Source organism: Poromitra crassiceps (assembly GCF_964638095.1).
Source record: "Poromitra crassiceps genome assembly, contig: HAP1_SCAFFOLD_317, whole genome shotgun sequence".
NCBI classification, from domain to species: domain Eukaryota; kingdom Metazoa; phylum Chordata; class Actinopteri; order Beryciformes; family Melamphaidae; genus Poromitra; species Poromitra crassiceps.
This window is the reverse complement of record NW_028152085.1, coordinates 171,981-187,832: the sequence shown is the minus strand read 5'-3', so window position 1 is coordinate 187,832 and position 15,852 is coordinate 171,981. Positions and strand designations below refer to the sequence as shown.

General features: G+C 42.4%; 2 protein-coding genes across 3 annotated transcripts in view; both read right to left on the bottom strand.

The window, feature by feature from the left end:
* Window positions 1-1,044: 1,044 nt before the first annotated feature.
* LOC310771045 (peptidyl-prolyl cis-trans isomerase-like) lies at window positions 1,045-9,363 on the bottom strand. The gene is made up of 5 exons (XM_083663728.1): window positions 9,227-9,363; window positions 5,705-5,735; window positions 4,363-4,451; window positions 1,627-1,799; window positions 1,045-1,443 (listed from the first exon to the last, which is right to left on the bottom strand). Exons 1-5 carry the CDS (start codon window positions 9,293-9,295, stop codon window positions 1,311-1,313), a joined length of 495 nt encoding a protein of 164 aa, XP_083519854.1. The 5' UTR covers window positions 9,296-9,363; the 3' UTR covers window positions 1,045-1,310.
* A 1,830-nt stretch (window positions 9,364-11,193) lies between these two features.
* LOC310771044 (zinc finger MIZ domain-containing protein 2-like) overlaps window positions 11,194-15,852 on the bottom strand; it is a 58,723-nt gene continuing 54,064 nt past the window's right edge. For both annotated transcript variants that reach the window (XM_083663726.1, XM_083663727.1), the window contains exons 19-20: window positions 14,277-14,498; window positions 11,194-14,002 (exon numbers count right to left, since the gene is read on the bottom strand). In XM_083663726.1, the coding sequence (XP_083519852.1) occupies window positions 13,895-14,002; window positions 14,277-14,498 (330 nt within the window). In that variant the 3' untranslated portion in view covers window positions 11,194-13,894. The remainder of the gene's footprint in view (window positions 14,003-14,276; window positions 14,499-15,852) is intronic.

The window sequence follows — 15,852 nt, the reverse complement described above, 5'->3', positions numbered from 1 at the left end:
GGCATGAGGAAGGGAATAGCTTCTTGCAGCTATACACTATACAGTAGGCCTACACTTTACAGTAGGCCTATACTTCCTATAAGGAAGCATACTTTATAAGCCCACCCTAATTAATGTTTTGTTTCACTTGCCCATGTTTCCTCACTATATACTCAGCCTACCTATAATATTACTCCAGCATGTTATGCATCAACGTGAAGGTGAAATTATGAGATTTTGAATATGCATTAATATGGCGTGACTGAATGTAACCTTAACGTTTGTCAGACTACCCAGAGAAATAGGCTACAAAAACAGAATAGCCTAGGTTACTAAACAACATCACAGCAAACTACTTTTAAGTTGATTAAAGTATGTTTCTAGTAGGCCTATCATTAAAAGTATAAGCCTATTTTGGTCTTTTGGTTTAGGCATCTCGCGCGCTACATGCACTCGATTTCTAAGCTCGCCCAGCTGGCCCTGCAGCTGGGATACGCTGCTCCTTGATGGCATACTTCAGGGATGCTGGATCACGTGTCCTGGAGCTGGCAACATACAGCTGTCCATGGCTGAAGACGGGGGTCTGAAGCCAGACTCCCACTTCTTTTTTGTGACATCACTGATGATGTCAGTGGGATTTATGACATGACTGATGATGTCACACATCACTGGGATTTATGACATCACTGATGAGGTCAGTGGGATTTATGACATCACTGATGATGTCACAGTGGGATGTATGACATCATAGTGGGACACAGAGAGCCCTAGCTCCCATTTTCATCTGATGACGATGATGCAGTCAGGTTGTACACATCGACCTGTACATGGCTCACAGTGCTGTCCCCATGGGGACAAGTCTCATTTTAACTTCTCCATGTTTGAAATTCTTGTCTCTGAAGATAGCAATAAAGTGCCAGAGGAGTGAGTCCTAAAACCTGGAAGTTAACATCTCCCGGTTCCCTCGTCTGGAAGTCAAAAATGGGAATTTTTTGATGGGATTTTGGTGAGATGCCTGAAGTAACATGCCAAACATTTACTTTAAATGAACCAGAAAAGCCATTTTATATTGTCATTTTAATCGTGATTTGTTAACAAAGGTGGTGCTAAATTAACAGTTCAAAAAGCTTTAAAAAAATTACATACTGAATATCAAGACAAAGGAGATCAACTCGTTAAGCGTGGAAATAATTGAGATTGGGGAGGGGTGATACTACAGATAGGCAAACTAAACTAAAGATGAATAGCAATCTGGTAGATCTGACAGGACTACAGACTGAATGGATGCGTCTTTTAATGAGCTATGAATGTTGAGGCTGAAAAGGGCATTATTAAAGTTGACCACAGTCAACAATGACAACCTTGGCTTTGCAAGTGCCACTCCTTGAGCCTTGCTTCTCCATTGCCTTGACCACATCACCGCCCTCCACAACTTTGCCAAAAACCACATGCTTCTTGTCCAGCCTAGAGGGGGTAAGAAATAATTATTAGTGACAAACATCTGATCTAAGGTCAAACAATTTACTTGCCATAACATCGATTTGAGCATTACGACAATAAAAAAGTCCAAATGTTTTGAAGAGAATAAACTTGTTCAAAATGGAATGTGGGTAGCTACAAGGATGCATCACAGCAAGTGACCCTCACCAGTCAGTTTCAGCTGTGCAGATGAAGAACTGGGAGCCGTTGGTGTTGGGGCCAGCATTAGCCATGGACAGGATACCTGAACTAGTGTGCTTCAATTGGAAGTTCTCATCAGCAAACTTCTCTCCGTAAATAGATTTGCCTCCAGTTCCGTTGTGGTTGGTGAAGTCGCCACCCTGAAAGAAGTAGAGTTGGCTATGGTTATGTAGCAATAGCAACCAAAAATGTAGCCACCAGCTTCAACGAGTGCACAATTTGAAGACAGACAAAACGTTACAGAACGTGCACAAGACAAAGGGAGACAGGTTTTGTGACAATTGAATATATGCAGTCAAGCAGTTATAACAAATATTTCACCCCATTTTCGGGAGCTTGGGGGGTCCCTGAAAATATATTGAGTATAAACCCCCCCCCCCCCCCCCCATATTGGTTCGTTGCCTCAGGGCAATTGTTATTTGTATCACTATTGGGGTAATTGTACAGTTACATTCTGTTCTTCTGGGCTTTTATTTGTAATGCATGGAATAGAATATGAAACATCCATAAAATGTTACTTTGTCCGGGGTAGTCTTTTTAGTCAGTGATAGAATACGGGTCCCTTAACTCATTGAGTGCCAGCCACTTTTGGAGAAGGGAAGCTCCCAGTGCCAGAGTTTCAGAGCGTTTTCAGTGATTTCTCGAGGCCCACAGAATATTGTGTGATATTACTATGTAAACAACGAACACGCACAAAGAACGAGGAGACTCTCTTCTATCATCTGCAAAAAAAAGTTTATTGATCCCATTTTCCGTTCTTTAGTTATGAGCCGGAGAAGATAGGCTGTTTTGAGCAAAAAGACAGTTTTCAAATTTTAAGCTGAGATATTCAGCCTTTTGTGAAATGCAGCATTTCAAGCACATTCACTGACGCTAGCTAATATTTTCTGATGTAGTGACGTGGTGTACGGTAGTTCTGTGGAGTCTGCGTGCCCCACCCCCCTCTCCCCGCCTCAGCTGCAAACTCCTCCCCACACGCACCCAGTCTATTTTCGGAGCCTCCGTTTTTGCGCCGGGCGGCTCCCGGCCGTCTCCCAGCGCGACAAGGAAATGCCAAACGGGACTGCAGGGATAGGTTTGGCCCTTCGGCGTCGGGTGCTGCCTTTCTGGCGGGTAATCGTGTGGAGAAACTATATGCAGACAGACAGACAGAGGCAGAGGAGCTCAGTTGTGTGCGCGGATTGACTGATGTTCGCAGCCCGACGTCAGCTGCAGACAGAGCAATCTATATGGCTCTGGCTGCAGCATGCATCGGCTTCTCTTTGATCACGGCTTTTTGCTGCAGTTTGCGGGACCTTTCTGTAATCTGGAGAGCACTGTCGCCACCTAATGAGTCCGTAAAATAGGTTATACACCTTCAATAGCTCCGATATTTGTACAGGAGATGCCTGATGCTTTGATCCACGTCCCACCGTCAAAAAACGCAATTGACGAACATGTTCGTCCTTGGCACTCTACGTTACTAAACTAATTGACGAACATGTTCGTCCATGGCACTCAATGAGTTAAGGAAAAATGCATAATATGGCTGATTCTTTATGATTTATTTTTCCATTTATGGACATTTGGTTATGTAATGTAAGCCACGCCCACTTTCAACAATCATGAAGTTGACAAGCATGCTGCAGGGACATGAAATTTAATACAAAAAAATCGATGCAGTCCATTCATAGACTGAAAAAAAAATATAGGATGTTGTGAATGAAACATCGCCCATTTTTGAAGAGCTGTACAAATTCCACTACGCACAGCCCTTAAAATATAGTTGGTCAAACAATTTCAAGTGAGATTGAATGAGATATTGTGAAAAGAAGGAAATGAGACAAATTCCTCTGCTAAACACATCTGGCACATGATTCCAGGGTTAACAAACCTGACACATGAAACCAGGGTTAACATAGCTGACACATGAATCCAGGGTTAACATACCTGACACATGAATCCAGGGTTAACATACCTGACACATGAATCCAGGGTTAACATACCTGGCACATGAATCCAGGGTTAACATACCTGACATGAATCCAGGGTTAACATACCTGACACATGAATCCAGGGTTAACATACCTGACATGAATCCAGGGTTAACATACCTGACATGAATCCAGGGTTAACATACCTGACACATGAATCCAGGGTTAACATAGCTGACACATGAATCCAGGGTTAACATACCTGACACATGAATCCAGGGTTAACATACCCGACACATGAATCCAGGGTTAACATACCTGACACATGAATCCAGGGTTAACATACCTGACATGAATCCAGGGTTAACATACCTGACATGAATCCAGGGTTAACATACCCGACACATTAATCCAGGGTTAACATACCCGACACATGAATCCAGGGTTAACATACCTGACACATGAATCCAGGGTTAACATACCCGACACATTAATCCAGGGTTAACATACCCGACACATGAATCCAGGGTTAACATAGCTGACACATGAATCCAGGGTTAACATACCTGACACATGAATCCAGGGTTAACATACCTGACACATGAATCCAGGGTTAACATACCTGACACATGAATCCAGGGTTAACATAGCTGACACATGAATCCAGGGTTAACATAGCCGACCCATGAATCCAGGGTTAACATACCCGACACATGAATCCAGGGTTAACATACCTGACACATGAATCCAGGGTTAACATAGCTGACCCATGAATCCAGGGTTAACATACCTGGCACATGAATCCAGGGATGATACGATGAAAGCCCGAGCTCTTGAAGCCAAAACCCTTCTCTCCAGTGCACAAAGCACGGAAATTTTCTGGAAAATAAATAGAAGTCTTTTGAACACAAATATATGTAATTTATGTATACCAACTAAAATATAAACAGGAGCCTGTTAAATATTTATAGGGGCATGTCACCAATACTTTTTGGGGCCTTTTTCTCTCAAAATAAAAAAGTTTTTGACGAGTGTTAGTCTGAGACAATAAATAATCCCTGTTGAGTCATCACATGAGTTAACTGTAACAAACACCTGTGCAGCCAGAAACTAGCATCTATCTTACAGCGTTGATGCTATATGGATTGTTTTGTTGTTCATTTGAATTTATTTGGCGGACTTACTGTTGACGAATGGTTGGAAGAAGAGATAAACATCTGGTAGCGTCAGGTTAGGACGGTAACGTATCAGACTGAAAATAATACTGCCTGTCTTGAGATGAAAGAGGGTTGAGAGGCGGGCCATAGCGTCAAGTGTGTTCTGGCGCTAAAGCGAGTGGGTTCCGGGACTCTCAGGTGTTTTCCAGGCTCTCTGGCACGCGCCAGTTACGTTAACTTTAGGAGCAGTGCGGTAAATACAATATTCCTGGAATGCGAGTTTAATGAACCAGTTACATCCTATGCATTCTACATCAAATGAAGACATTACTGTTTGTTTTATATTGTATGTTACTTATTGGTCAAGTTATTAGTTTGTTTATGGGCTAGAAATTCTGTTGGGTTACAGGCAATATAGGCGGCCATGTTGTCTGCTGAATTTTGGCCGCTGCTGTTCTCTGCTGACCAGACCGGCCGGTGGAGTGATATTTGAGTGATGAGGCTGCTGTTCTCTGCTGAACAGACCGGCCGGTGGAGTGATATTTTAGTGATGAGGTAATTCTCAAATGAACAATTTGAGAACGGCTAGGCTGTGCTGTTATGCTCATTTGAGAACGGTCCTTGACCAATCAGATTGCTTGGTCGGAACTACATGTTGTATAATCATAATTGAGTCAGCAATTACTCCTGATACCACTAGTTACATGATTTAGCACAATGACTAACTGTATATAGCCTACTGGCTAACAATAGCTAGTTGGTTTTATATTGTACGCAACATCACCCACTTGTACACAAGTGCGCCTACGTGCACAATAAACTTTCAGATGTGGATGTCATGTGGAACAGTCTATGTGTGGAATATCTTGGGAGTTTCCACCCCAAATACAAATATATGTTGACTATGTGGCATAATGCTTATTTTATATGCACCACCAAACTTTAAAAGTCATCTAACCTATTGCCTTAACTTACCTGCAGTCTTTGGAACCACATCAGCCCGGAGCTGCAAAACAGACATTTCCATCAGAGAAGCAGAAAGAAGGGACAAAATAATGCACACTGAGGCAGGCAATTTTATTGTACAACATAACACATGCCATTTCATCTTTTCCTTCCAGGACATGTGCCAGGCCAGTTTCAGCTGGTTCCATTCGCCCTAACCCCACACTGACCAGTAGCCTAAAGCTAACCCCACACAGGGATTTTAGAGTAAGACGATTAAAGAGATAAGAATGATTTTGTTTTAATGATTTCACAATCTTAAAAAGCATGGCTCTCTCTCTCACATCAATCACTCTTGTGTAATGGGGGGGAGAGAGAGAGAGAGAGAGAGAGAGAGAGAGAGAGAGAGACAGGCCGGGCTCCAGACCCAAGTTACAGAGGGGGCCTGCCCCTAGCTTGGGGGGGCCAAGCTACCCAAGGGGGGTCCGGGGGGATTCTCCCCCGGAAGAAGATTTTGTACATTTTAAAGTAAAATTCGTCAACCTGGTGCATTTGAGAGCAAAATGAAGAGGCTAAATCTGTGAAGAACTACACACATCTCTAATGTGTTGTGACTTTACAAATAATTAGGCCTAAACAATTAATATTAAGTGTATTTACACATTGTGCACAAATTGCATTCATTGTGACAAATTTACAATAGTTAATATCCAGCCAGAATCATTGCAAATGGATGTTCAAAGTAACAGTTAGCAATAGCATTCAGTTAATCAATGCCTAATGACAGCCAGATTCCATGTTAACTCATTCTCTGCCAAAGACGTACTCGGACGTACTTTTTACAATGGCGTTCTGTGCCAAGGACGTACTCGGACGTACTTTCATGTTTTGCTTGTTTACATTAGATCAGACCCTTTCCCAGCCTGTGACATTGTTTCAAGTCAAACTGATGAAAGGAAGCGCTAAATCACGTTTAGTATTTATAGTATAGTCACCCATTTAGCAGTAAACAGAGTCCGTTAGTGAGTGACGATCATGACCATTTGTGCATTGAGCAGCATTTGCGGCCATTGAGCAGCTGCCTGTGATTCCTGTGTGCGTGAGACTCGAGAGAGAGAGAGAGAGAGAGAGAGAGAGAGAGAGAGAGAGAGAGAGAGAGAGAGAGAGAGAGAGAGAGAGAGAGAGAGAATAAGGGTTCATTTGGTCCGTCCAGTCTTGGACTATCTGGTAAATAAGTTCCAGGAAGTAAAAGTCAGTAAAAACTTTTTTTTTTTTTTGGGAAAACAAATACTGTATATGTCTGATGTGTCACTGAGGCAAAAAATAAAAGGCTCAAAAGAGAGTTCTGCTTGAAACGGTGTCGTTCACTAAAAACCTATTTTTCTCCTATTTCTGTTACAAAGGAGGGCATTTTCAGTGGAAACAAGCTAACTTCCACTGCTTGTAACTAAACAAGGAAACATGGTCGAGTTTCAGTTTTTTACAAGGGGTAAGAAGAGAGTCTCTGCTTTATTGTGAGATATGTTGTGTAATTTTATTCCTAGCACAGAATATTCTGTGGGTCCTGGAAGATCAGGAAATATGCTCAAAATCCTGGCACTGGGAGCACACAGACCGAAATGACCCTGGCAGAGAATGAGTTAACACATTCACTGCCAACAACGTATGAACACGTTTTCAGAATCCAGCTGTTCCCTGCCAACAACGTGTTTACACGTTTTTGGCATCGATTTTTTTTTTTTGACGGTGGGTTGTGCATCTAAGCCTTTTACATCTCTTATATAATTATTGGAGCCACCGAACGTTTACAACCCATTCCACCGACCCACTAAGTGGCAACAGTGCTCTCCTGGCTAGAGAAAGGAAAGCATTTTTTTAACTTGTCAAGCCATTCTCAGCCCAGCCATTCTCCTTTTCGCGCTGATTGCTGGCGATGCGGGATTGCAAATTTACATAATAGATTCAGCCGATCTACTATGATCGGGTGATAGATTACAGGTGGAGGAACACACTTTGAAACACGCAGCATAAATATGACCAGAATCGCAAAAGCTTCTCTCAACCAAAACTCCAAACGAGCGAGTCCATCCCGACTTCCTCAAACAGCGGCCCAGACATGCAGGCACAGGAGAGCAGCAAAGCACTGACTGGTGACAAGCTTGTCCGCCCACGGAGGGCGGAGTTGAAGCAACTCGAGAGGGAGGGAGAGAGAGAGAGAGAGAGAGAGAGAGAGAGAGAGAGAGGGAGGGAGAGCGAGAGGGAGGGAGAGAGAGAGAGAGAGCGAGAGGGGGAGGGAGAGAGAGAGAGAGAGAGCCAAAAATGAATGGTTAAAGTGACCGTTCCATCCAATTTCACAAAAAGCCGTTTATCTCTGAATATTCTTTTTCACGCTAAAACCATGCTGTATTCAACTGCTAATGCTTACATAACTACTAACTCTACAAACTAACTCTTTTAGACAGAGAAAGTACACATTCTATTAGTACTTTTGAGATATTGTATGTTCACAAACTCCAAGCTGAAACGAATCCTCGGCTCTTATAAAATGAGCCATAATCCTCAAAAAACGGCTTGGCAGAAGCTACCTACAGCAAAAAAAAACGTCTGGCAGTCAATGTGTTAAACTTTAAAACAGAAAAACGGAAAAACGTTTTTAGCAAAAAAATAAATAAAATAAATAATAATAATAATAATGGGGGGGCCAGTTTGTTGAATGGGGGGGCCCGGCCCGGTCAGGCCCGCCCCTAACGCCGGGCCTGGAGAGAGAGAGAGGGAGAGGGAGAGGGAGAGGGAGAGAGACATTTATGAGAGAGAGCAAGCAGCAGCTTATTGGTGAAAGCCATTTGGCATCCGTGCATCAAATAACTTGGTCGTGCCGGGATTACTTATGGGATAACATAACATTGGGGAACGGGTGAAAAGGGGGCTAGACAATGCGCAATACACTTCCTCAAACTTCATACCTGTTGTACTTGTTTATATAAGTGTATGGGTGTTGGTCCATCAAACATCCGTCAGTTTTGAGCTTAAACCATGTTAGAGACAGTTCCTACTTCTGAACAGTACCCTTTCTATGTTTTAAAGCCATGTATACTATGTTTAAGAATTTTGGATAGGTCACTAGCCTGCAATAGCCCAATTCTGATTAAAAAAAAAAGTGTGCATATTTTGGATATTGGATGCAATGCATTCTTTAAACGGGCTATGTATGTAGTGTTTGATCTCGCTCGGCCTCGGCTACAATGTAGCTAGCCTCAGAACTGTAGCTACTCCTCCCACGTTGGGGCTACAATGAATGTAGCCACTGAGAGCTAATAAAGACGCGAGATGGAAATCACGTCTTGTGCTCAGCGGGGCGCTGTCAACATGGATGCGGTTGGTGCTATAAATAGCCGACATTGCATACAGATGTGTAGGCTATGTTTTGCACTGTATAAAAGACGTAGGCTAAGCTTACACTTGACTAGCCATTAACGTCAGCCCACATTTAATGTGTCAATAGATAGAGGACATAAACTGACGGTCAGCACAAAATGTCTTTGTTTATCTTACCTCCATCACAATCCTGCCAGCTTTAGCGCCGCCAATAGTAATGTCAAAGAAAACTCTGGGGTTTGCCATTTTTAGAGATGCGCTTGTTATGCGTGTTACGCTTGCTTCGGGTTAAAAATGCCGAGAGATGCTGCACCCAAATGATTTCATTGCATCAGATACACAGAATATATCCCGCCCGGTCTGGATGCTGAGGCTCCCGAGAGCCAATCACGGCCCTTCTCTTGTAAAACGCTCTAGGATATCGACCAATAGGAATATATCTAGGTGGGGTTATTTTAGTGATGTCTGGATTGGCTTCCAAGGCAGTCCAGTCGGGCGGAGCCAGAAGGGATTGTTCCCCTCTGTAAATGAACATAGGCCTACTCAGTGCACCCTGTGAGAAGAATCCAACTCACCCAAAAAATAACCCGCCTGGCTGTCCCTATGATGATGAGCGAATTAAACCCAGCTCTGCTACCTACAGTTATATACACGGCGGCTCTAAAACTACCCATTGGCAGACAGTAACAATTAGCTTTAATTGACTCCCTGATTAACCTGTGAGGGGGCGTGTCACACAAACAAGGTAGGGATCTACAGTATGCTCCCTGACACTCATAGCTGCTGAGACTCACTCAAATAAGCCCTAGTCTGGGCACCTTTCACCCCGCTTTTTGTCATGGGGCGTAAACCACGGAACCGGAATGAACACCGGAAGGCAGTGCACCAAAAAACATCTTTGTTGCCGTTAGCTTGACGTCTCTTGCCTCGATTAATTGTCTGATGCAAAGCTCCTGTATTGGCTTAAAAGATGTGATATTGTGAATCCGCAATGTTTATAAAAGAACATCTTCAAAGACTTCGTTCGGTACGTCCATCTTTTGTTTTGTTGTTTGCCGTTCTGATACTTGGGTCAAATTGTCAAGTTAACGTAAAAGTTGACGAGCTAGAAACGCTGCATTTCCTGTCTAGGGCGGGCTCTAGGCCGGAACCAGGTAGGGTGACAAAATCAATTGTGAGCGGAAGCAGAGCCTGGTGACGCGAGGTTAATAAGCCCCTTCACACTCTCACACCACACCTATCTCACTCCAAATTTCTCCTTTTGGGTCTCAAGATGGAAAAAGTTCTGGAACTTCTGCACACAGGGTTGCTGTTTCTTATCCAAGAGGTTAGGCGGTGTAGAAATGCAGGACATTTATTTTACCCCCCCCCCCATCAACCATGTCTCTTGCCAAGTTAGCTCCCTCATTTTAAAACATAGCCAGAGGCTATGTTTGTTATGTTATTGTATACTGTATTCTACCATTATTTTCTATGGTTCTGGGTCTGTATTAAAGCAATTTATTCAGCTATTACTTCCATTTGGAAAGACCTAAGTCTTACTAAGTCCAACACTCCCCACTTTAGTCTCTTAGGTCCTAAGAGACTAAAGTGGGGAGTGTTGGATGATGGGAGTGAGTTGGTGAGGAGCATAGATAAAAATCGTATGAAAAAGGTGTTGGTTCATGTGGCCACTCAAGTGGGTCACTTTACCACGAATGATGCTCATTTTTATTATGAACAAAAATAGGTGCCAAGCAGATTTTAAATCAATGCATTTGCTCCCTGCCTGAGGAGAGAGCAGGGAAGTCAGTAACGTTACCAGGACGTGAAAGTAGCCCAATCCTTTTAACAACTCAATAGCACAGACCGTAAAATAAAATAAAACCTGTATCTTTTCTCTGGGCTGATGCATGTTTAGTGTCCGACTATCCATCAATTTATAATGTAACTAAGGGAAATCATAGGGCTTAATCAAAAGTATTAGTTTTAGACACATTTTGAAACTAGCCTACACCATTTTTAGCAGTAATTAACTTATTGATAGGCTTTGTTCACAGCTTCCAACCTCATATATAAATAATGAAACTTGGATGACAGTCCACATCCATGTGTGTGTCAGTACTGTGAGATCTGGAAGTGATCAATGTGACTCTGCAACAATGTCACCAAAACAAATTCTTGCATATTTATTGTACTTGGCAAATAAAGTGACTGTAATTATGATTCTGAATTTCAGGAGGGGGACCAAAAGTAACGCTGATTTAATACAATGAAGAGTATACTGTAATTTGAAAAATAAATAGAAAATAATGGTAATCACAATGTTTTACTTACAAAATAAGTGTAATAGTTTACATATGTAGAAAAACAATGTAGTATAAGTTAATCTTTTCCTAGCTAATTTGCAGTCAACAGTCCATGAATTCCAAATATGCCGTAAATTGTGTTGCTGAAGAGACAGTTAAAAATATTTCTTGTTGCCTTGCATAGGCAATGTTGGACAAAGGGTATAAACTCCAGTGGAGCGGTCATAAAAGCACTCATAGAAAAATGCCAGCTTGAAACAGTAGCATCCGGAATCATCTTTAACTGCGCTACTCAATATCAGCTGGCTATCCCATTTTGTCATACGTAAACTTGTATGATCACAGATTTTTTTTTCTTTCAAATCCTTTATAATTTTCTACATATGTATAGAGTGGTGACAATGATCCATAATCCAACTAATAACATTAATATTACCATGATTAACAATTCATTGGATACACACACGTTCTCTAATGAAAACAGTTGAATATACAGTACATAAACCCGTGCCCTGATGGGTTATACATTTCAAACAATTTACAAACATACAAATATCTTTCAGATCGCAGAAAATACCATGGCCAACAACTGCAGTCTTCCATGCTTGAAGACCCCAAAGAGGGTAAACCAACCAAGGGAGAAGGTGGGAGTTTTCACAGCCTGATCGCCAGAATAAAACCTTGGCATTGCTCCATTCTGCAAACAGCACAGATGTACGTTTTCTGAACCAAAAATACATTGCATATCACATTTATAGACGGTTTTCACCAGAGCGCAACCCCACAGCACTTTCTTTTTCTCAGCATTCGACAAACTGCAGAAATATTCACTCGACATCATTACTTTTGTTTTCGCCGCTCAGCTGTATAGACGGTTTGCATGGAATGGTCAGTCCTGCACTTGAATGTTTTTTTTTCTTTTATGTCCATAGCAAACACTGCAACAGGAAGTGAGCGGGGGTTCAATTTAGAATGTTTTTGTTGTCAAGTTAAAACCGTCTATAGATATGTGTATATGATCACCGTTAGTCTTACTATTGAAATAGTGCGGTGGCCTGTAACGGTGTTGTGGTCGGGGTGGATGGAGGGCGTAAACACCGGATACCGGAAGGCCGTGTCTGCGGGCCGGAGCGGAGTCTACAATTCAACCATTTAACATTATTTAAGCCTAACCCAAACGATAATCCTAACCATAACGTTGTTTTACTTACCTCAACATAACCAAAAGTGGTTTTATTTGCGTTTAAACGTTGGGAAAGGCGGCGAGGCGTTCACATTCACCGCCGTTTTGTTTCAAATTGACGTGGAGTTTGTACGTATCCCTGGTTTGCAGACACGTAAAATGCCAACGCTTTATTCTGGCGTCTGAGTTTTCATGTTTCACAGTGCTGAAGGATGTCGTAGATACAGTTCCCCAAAGCCTCGACTTTTGCTTTTACTATCCGATGTGGTCCCATGCCCCCGGTGCCCTAGCTTTCCCTCCGTCACCCTATCCGAGCAGAGAAACACACAAGTGGCCATCTTTCGTCACTTCCCTTATTACATCATCAGCGTGCGCAGATGCAGCCGGGAGCGACTGGACACCCGCGCCGTCTTTCATTATAAACCTTTAAGTATGTTTTCAGTGTTTCTACACATAATGTCACCGTCTTGTTCCCTTTTCACTTACTATATGTACAGGAAAGAGCTCCAGAAGTCTTTATTGATTCTTCATCATTATAAATACGTCCCCTTACATGAACCCCCCCCACCCCATAAAAAGTAATTGTATAAATACAAATCCTTCAGCTTGTGATTTGTGCTATAGTTTAAGTTGCTGGTCTGCAGAGGCAGTGCCTATGTGTTATTCTTCATCCTCTAGCCAGTGTTGCTGTGTGAAGAAGTGTGCCTATGCGTTAACTAGGGATGCACCATATCATCACCACGTCATCGCTATCCGCCAATAAAGGCTTTCAAAAGAAATATCGCCGTCGGCCCGAGAACGAACATTTCTGCCGATCGGACAGGCCAATAAAATGCTCGATGCTTGACGTGGATTTCTTGTTTTGCCCAGTGAATGTGTACATTTTGATTAAAAAAAAACTTGTATTTATGTCTGCATCTGCCAGTGGGCCGTCATGATAAGAGTAGACATAATAATGTGTTAATTCCACACCAGAGACTTGATGTTCTCTGAAATTAGGTGGGGGAAAATGTGCTTGTATACTGGTATCGTCAATCGGCCAAAAGAGTTGGAAAATATCGGCAAATCGGCAAAAAAATCGTGCATCCCTAGTATCAACTGTATGAATTCAAGGTTCAGCAGGACACTTAAAAAATGACAATATATTGACAGAATAAAACACGCACATACTCAGACCCATGCGCAGACACACACACGCGCACACGCACGCACACACACACAAACAAACAAACGAACCTATGAAGTTACTATTCAAAATTGAAGTTTAAAAAATCCAAGAAGTGGGTGGGGGGTAAGGGTGTGCTGGCGTGGACGTGGAGAAGCAGAGGGCAGATGGAAGATGGCGTCTGTGTGGATGGGGAGCGTTCCCGGGCATCAGTTGTTCTCAAACAGAGACAGCAGGTCGTCGTTGCTGTTGTTGGGAAGGTCGGGGGGGCCCAGGTAGGACAACAGCTCGTCCGGGTTGGTCAGCTCGGGGAGAAGCTTGACGACAGGGAGGGAGAAAAGGAGAGAAATGAGCAAAAGCAGCAAACTACATACTACTACCTTGGAGCCATACACTCAATGATTGATTAGTCATTGAATGAATGGTTATTAAACAACAACAAAGATGCACCAATCAATAAATAAAAAGAGAGACCAGTCCGAGAAGGGCAACTATCTTCTCGTCTTACTATCGGGAATGTGGCAAACAGGCAAATCTCCCAAAATGTTGGCGCGTTCCTTTAATTGTAAACTAAATAGGAATGTGACTCACATCTAGTGAATGATCTGTTCCCTCTCCTCCGGGGGCTCCCGGGCCGCCCAGGCCGACCGAGCCCTCCGCCTGCAGCCGGGAATTCTGGGTGTTGGAGTTCCGCTGCAGCAGCGGACTGCCAGCTTCGCCCAGACTCTGGTTACCATGGTTACCATGGACACCCGAGTTATGCTGCTGCTGGAGGAGGTTGTGGGGGTGTTCCATTCGTCCAGAGTGAGGTGGCTGAGAGAGGACCAGAGGAGAAGAGTCACAAAAGGTGGAACAGAGAAACCAAGAGAGGGAACCTTATAAAGTCTACTTCATGGTAACGATGACAACAAGCTGTTGTAAGTAGGGATGCAACGATCCACTTTTTTCCAGTTCTGATCCGATTCCGATATCTGAATTTGGATATCTGCCGATACCGATATTATTCCGATACCATAGCTATTTTTCTGCAACATACAGTACAGACAAAAATTTGGCCAATTGAAGAAAAAATTGAAGAAAAATACAACTTGCAAAAATGAGGATACTTATAAATCAAATCAGCACTATTTAGGCATTGCTACTTTAAATAAGGGCCCTCTGCCTGTAGCTGGCTCCTACTAAGATACATTACTTAGTCTTTGTAATCTATTCTTTCATAACATTAGCTGTTAGGTACCTGGTTCATAATATCCCACAATAACAATTGGGTCATTAGACATTTCCAAAACAATTTGAATTGATTTGTCAAAAGTAATAAATATACATTTATTTGCCAAGATATGTCTTGTGTGTCTTTATTTTTACTGAAATGCTTTGTGCAAATGAGTACAACCACAACTGTCGCTATGTATGTGAGGCTACCATTAACGTTACTGCTATCATCTGATGCTGACATCAGAGAGGGACAGAGAGAGAGAGAGCAAACGCTGTGATAACAGCCAGGGCAACACGGACAACTTCACAGTAATCCCTTTAGCCTTCGTGTTGTCTGCTGGAAGTTGACTCTACTTCTGGAATGTACTCTCGAGTCTCCAAACACCAAAAAGCAAAGACAGCAACGTATAATGCAGGGGCACTCAATTAAAATTCAAAGAGGTCCAGTTAGAGAAAATTTCCTCAAGCAAAGGTCCGGAACATTGTAACGTAGCTTACGCTATGATTCAGTGCCATTGAACTTAGGCTACTTCAATGATTGAAGTAGCCTAATGGTAAAATGTCTGTATGTAGTCAACAACTGACTGTTAAATCAAAATAAACATCAACAATGCTTATTTACAGTTTTCATATTTAACTGGATTAATTATACATAACTAGCCTACTATAATAAATAAATTCTCTTTTCTCATTTCAAGTAAAATAATGCATTTAAAAATAACATACAACAGAGTGCTTTGGAAAAATGTGCATCTTAAAATGAAGTGCTTAAATTTAAGAGAAATAAGTTTCCCCTTTTCTTCACTCCATTTCACATTTAACACTCTCAGCCAACAAACAACCTTTTCTCTTGAGAGAAGTGAGCTCCCTATACCTATCTATCTATCTGTCTGTCTGTCTGTCTGTCTGTCTGTCTGTCTGTCTGTCGATCAACCTCGCATGCTGTTGCGTT

Excerpts from the sequence above, each read along its gene's own strand:
- LOC310771045 (XM_083663728.1), bottom strand. The coding sequence starts at position 9,295 with ATGGCAAACCCCAGAGTTTTCTTTGACATTACTATTGGCGGCGCTAAA. Across the intron at positions 1,800-4,362 it reads TCCCTGGATTCATGTGCCAG|GGTGGCGACTTCACCAACCA; the intron begins GTATGTTAACCC and ends TACTTCTTTCAG. Across the intron at positions 1,444-1,626 it reads TGCACAGCTGAAACTGACTG|GCTGGACAAGAAGCATGTGG; the intron begins GTGAGGGTCACT and ends TACCCCCTCTAG.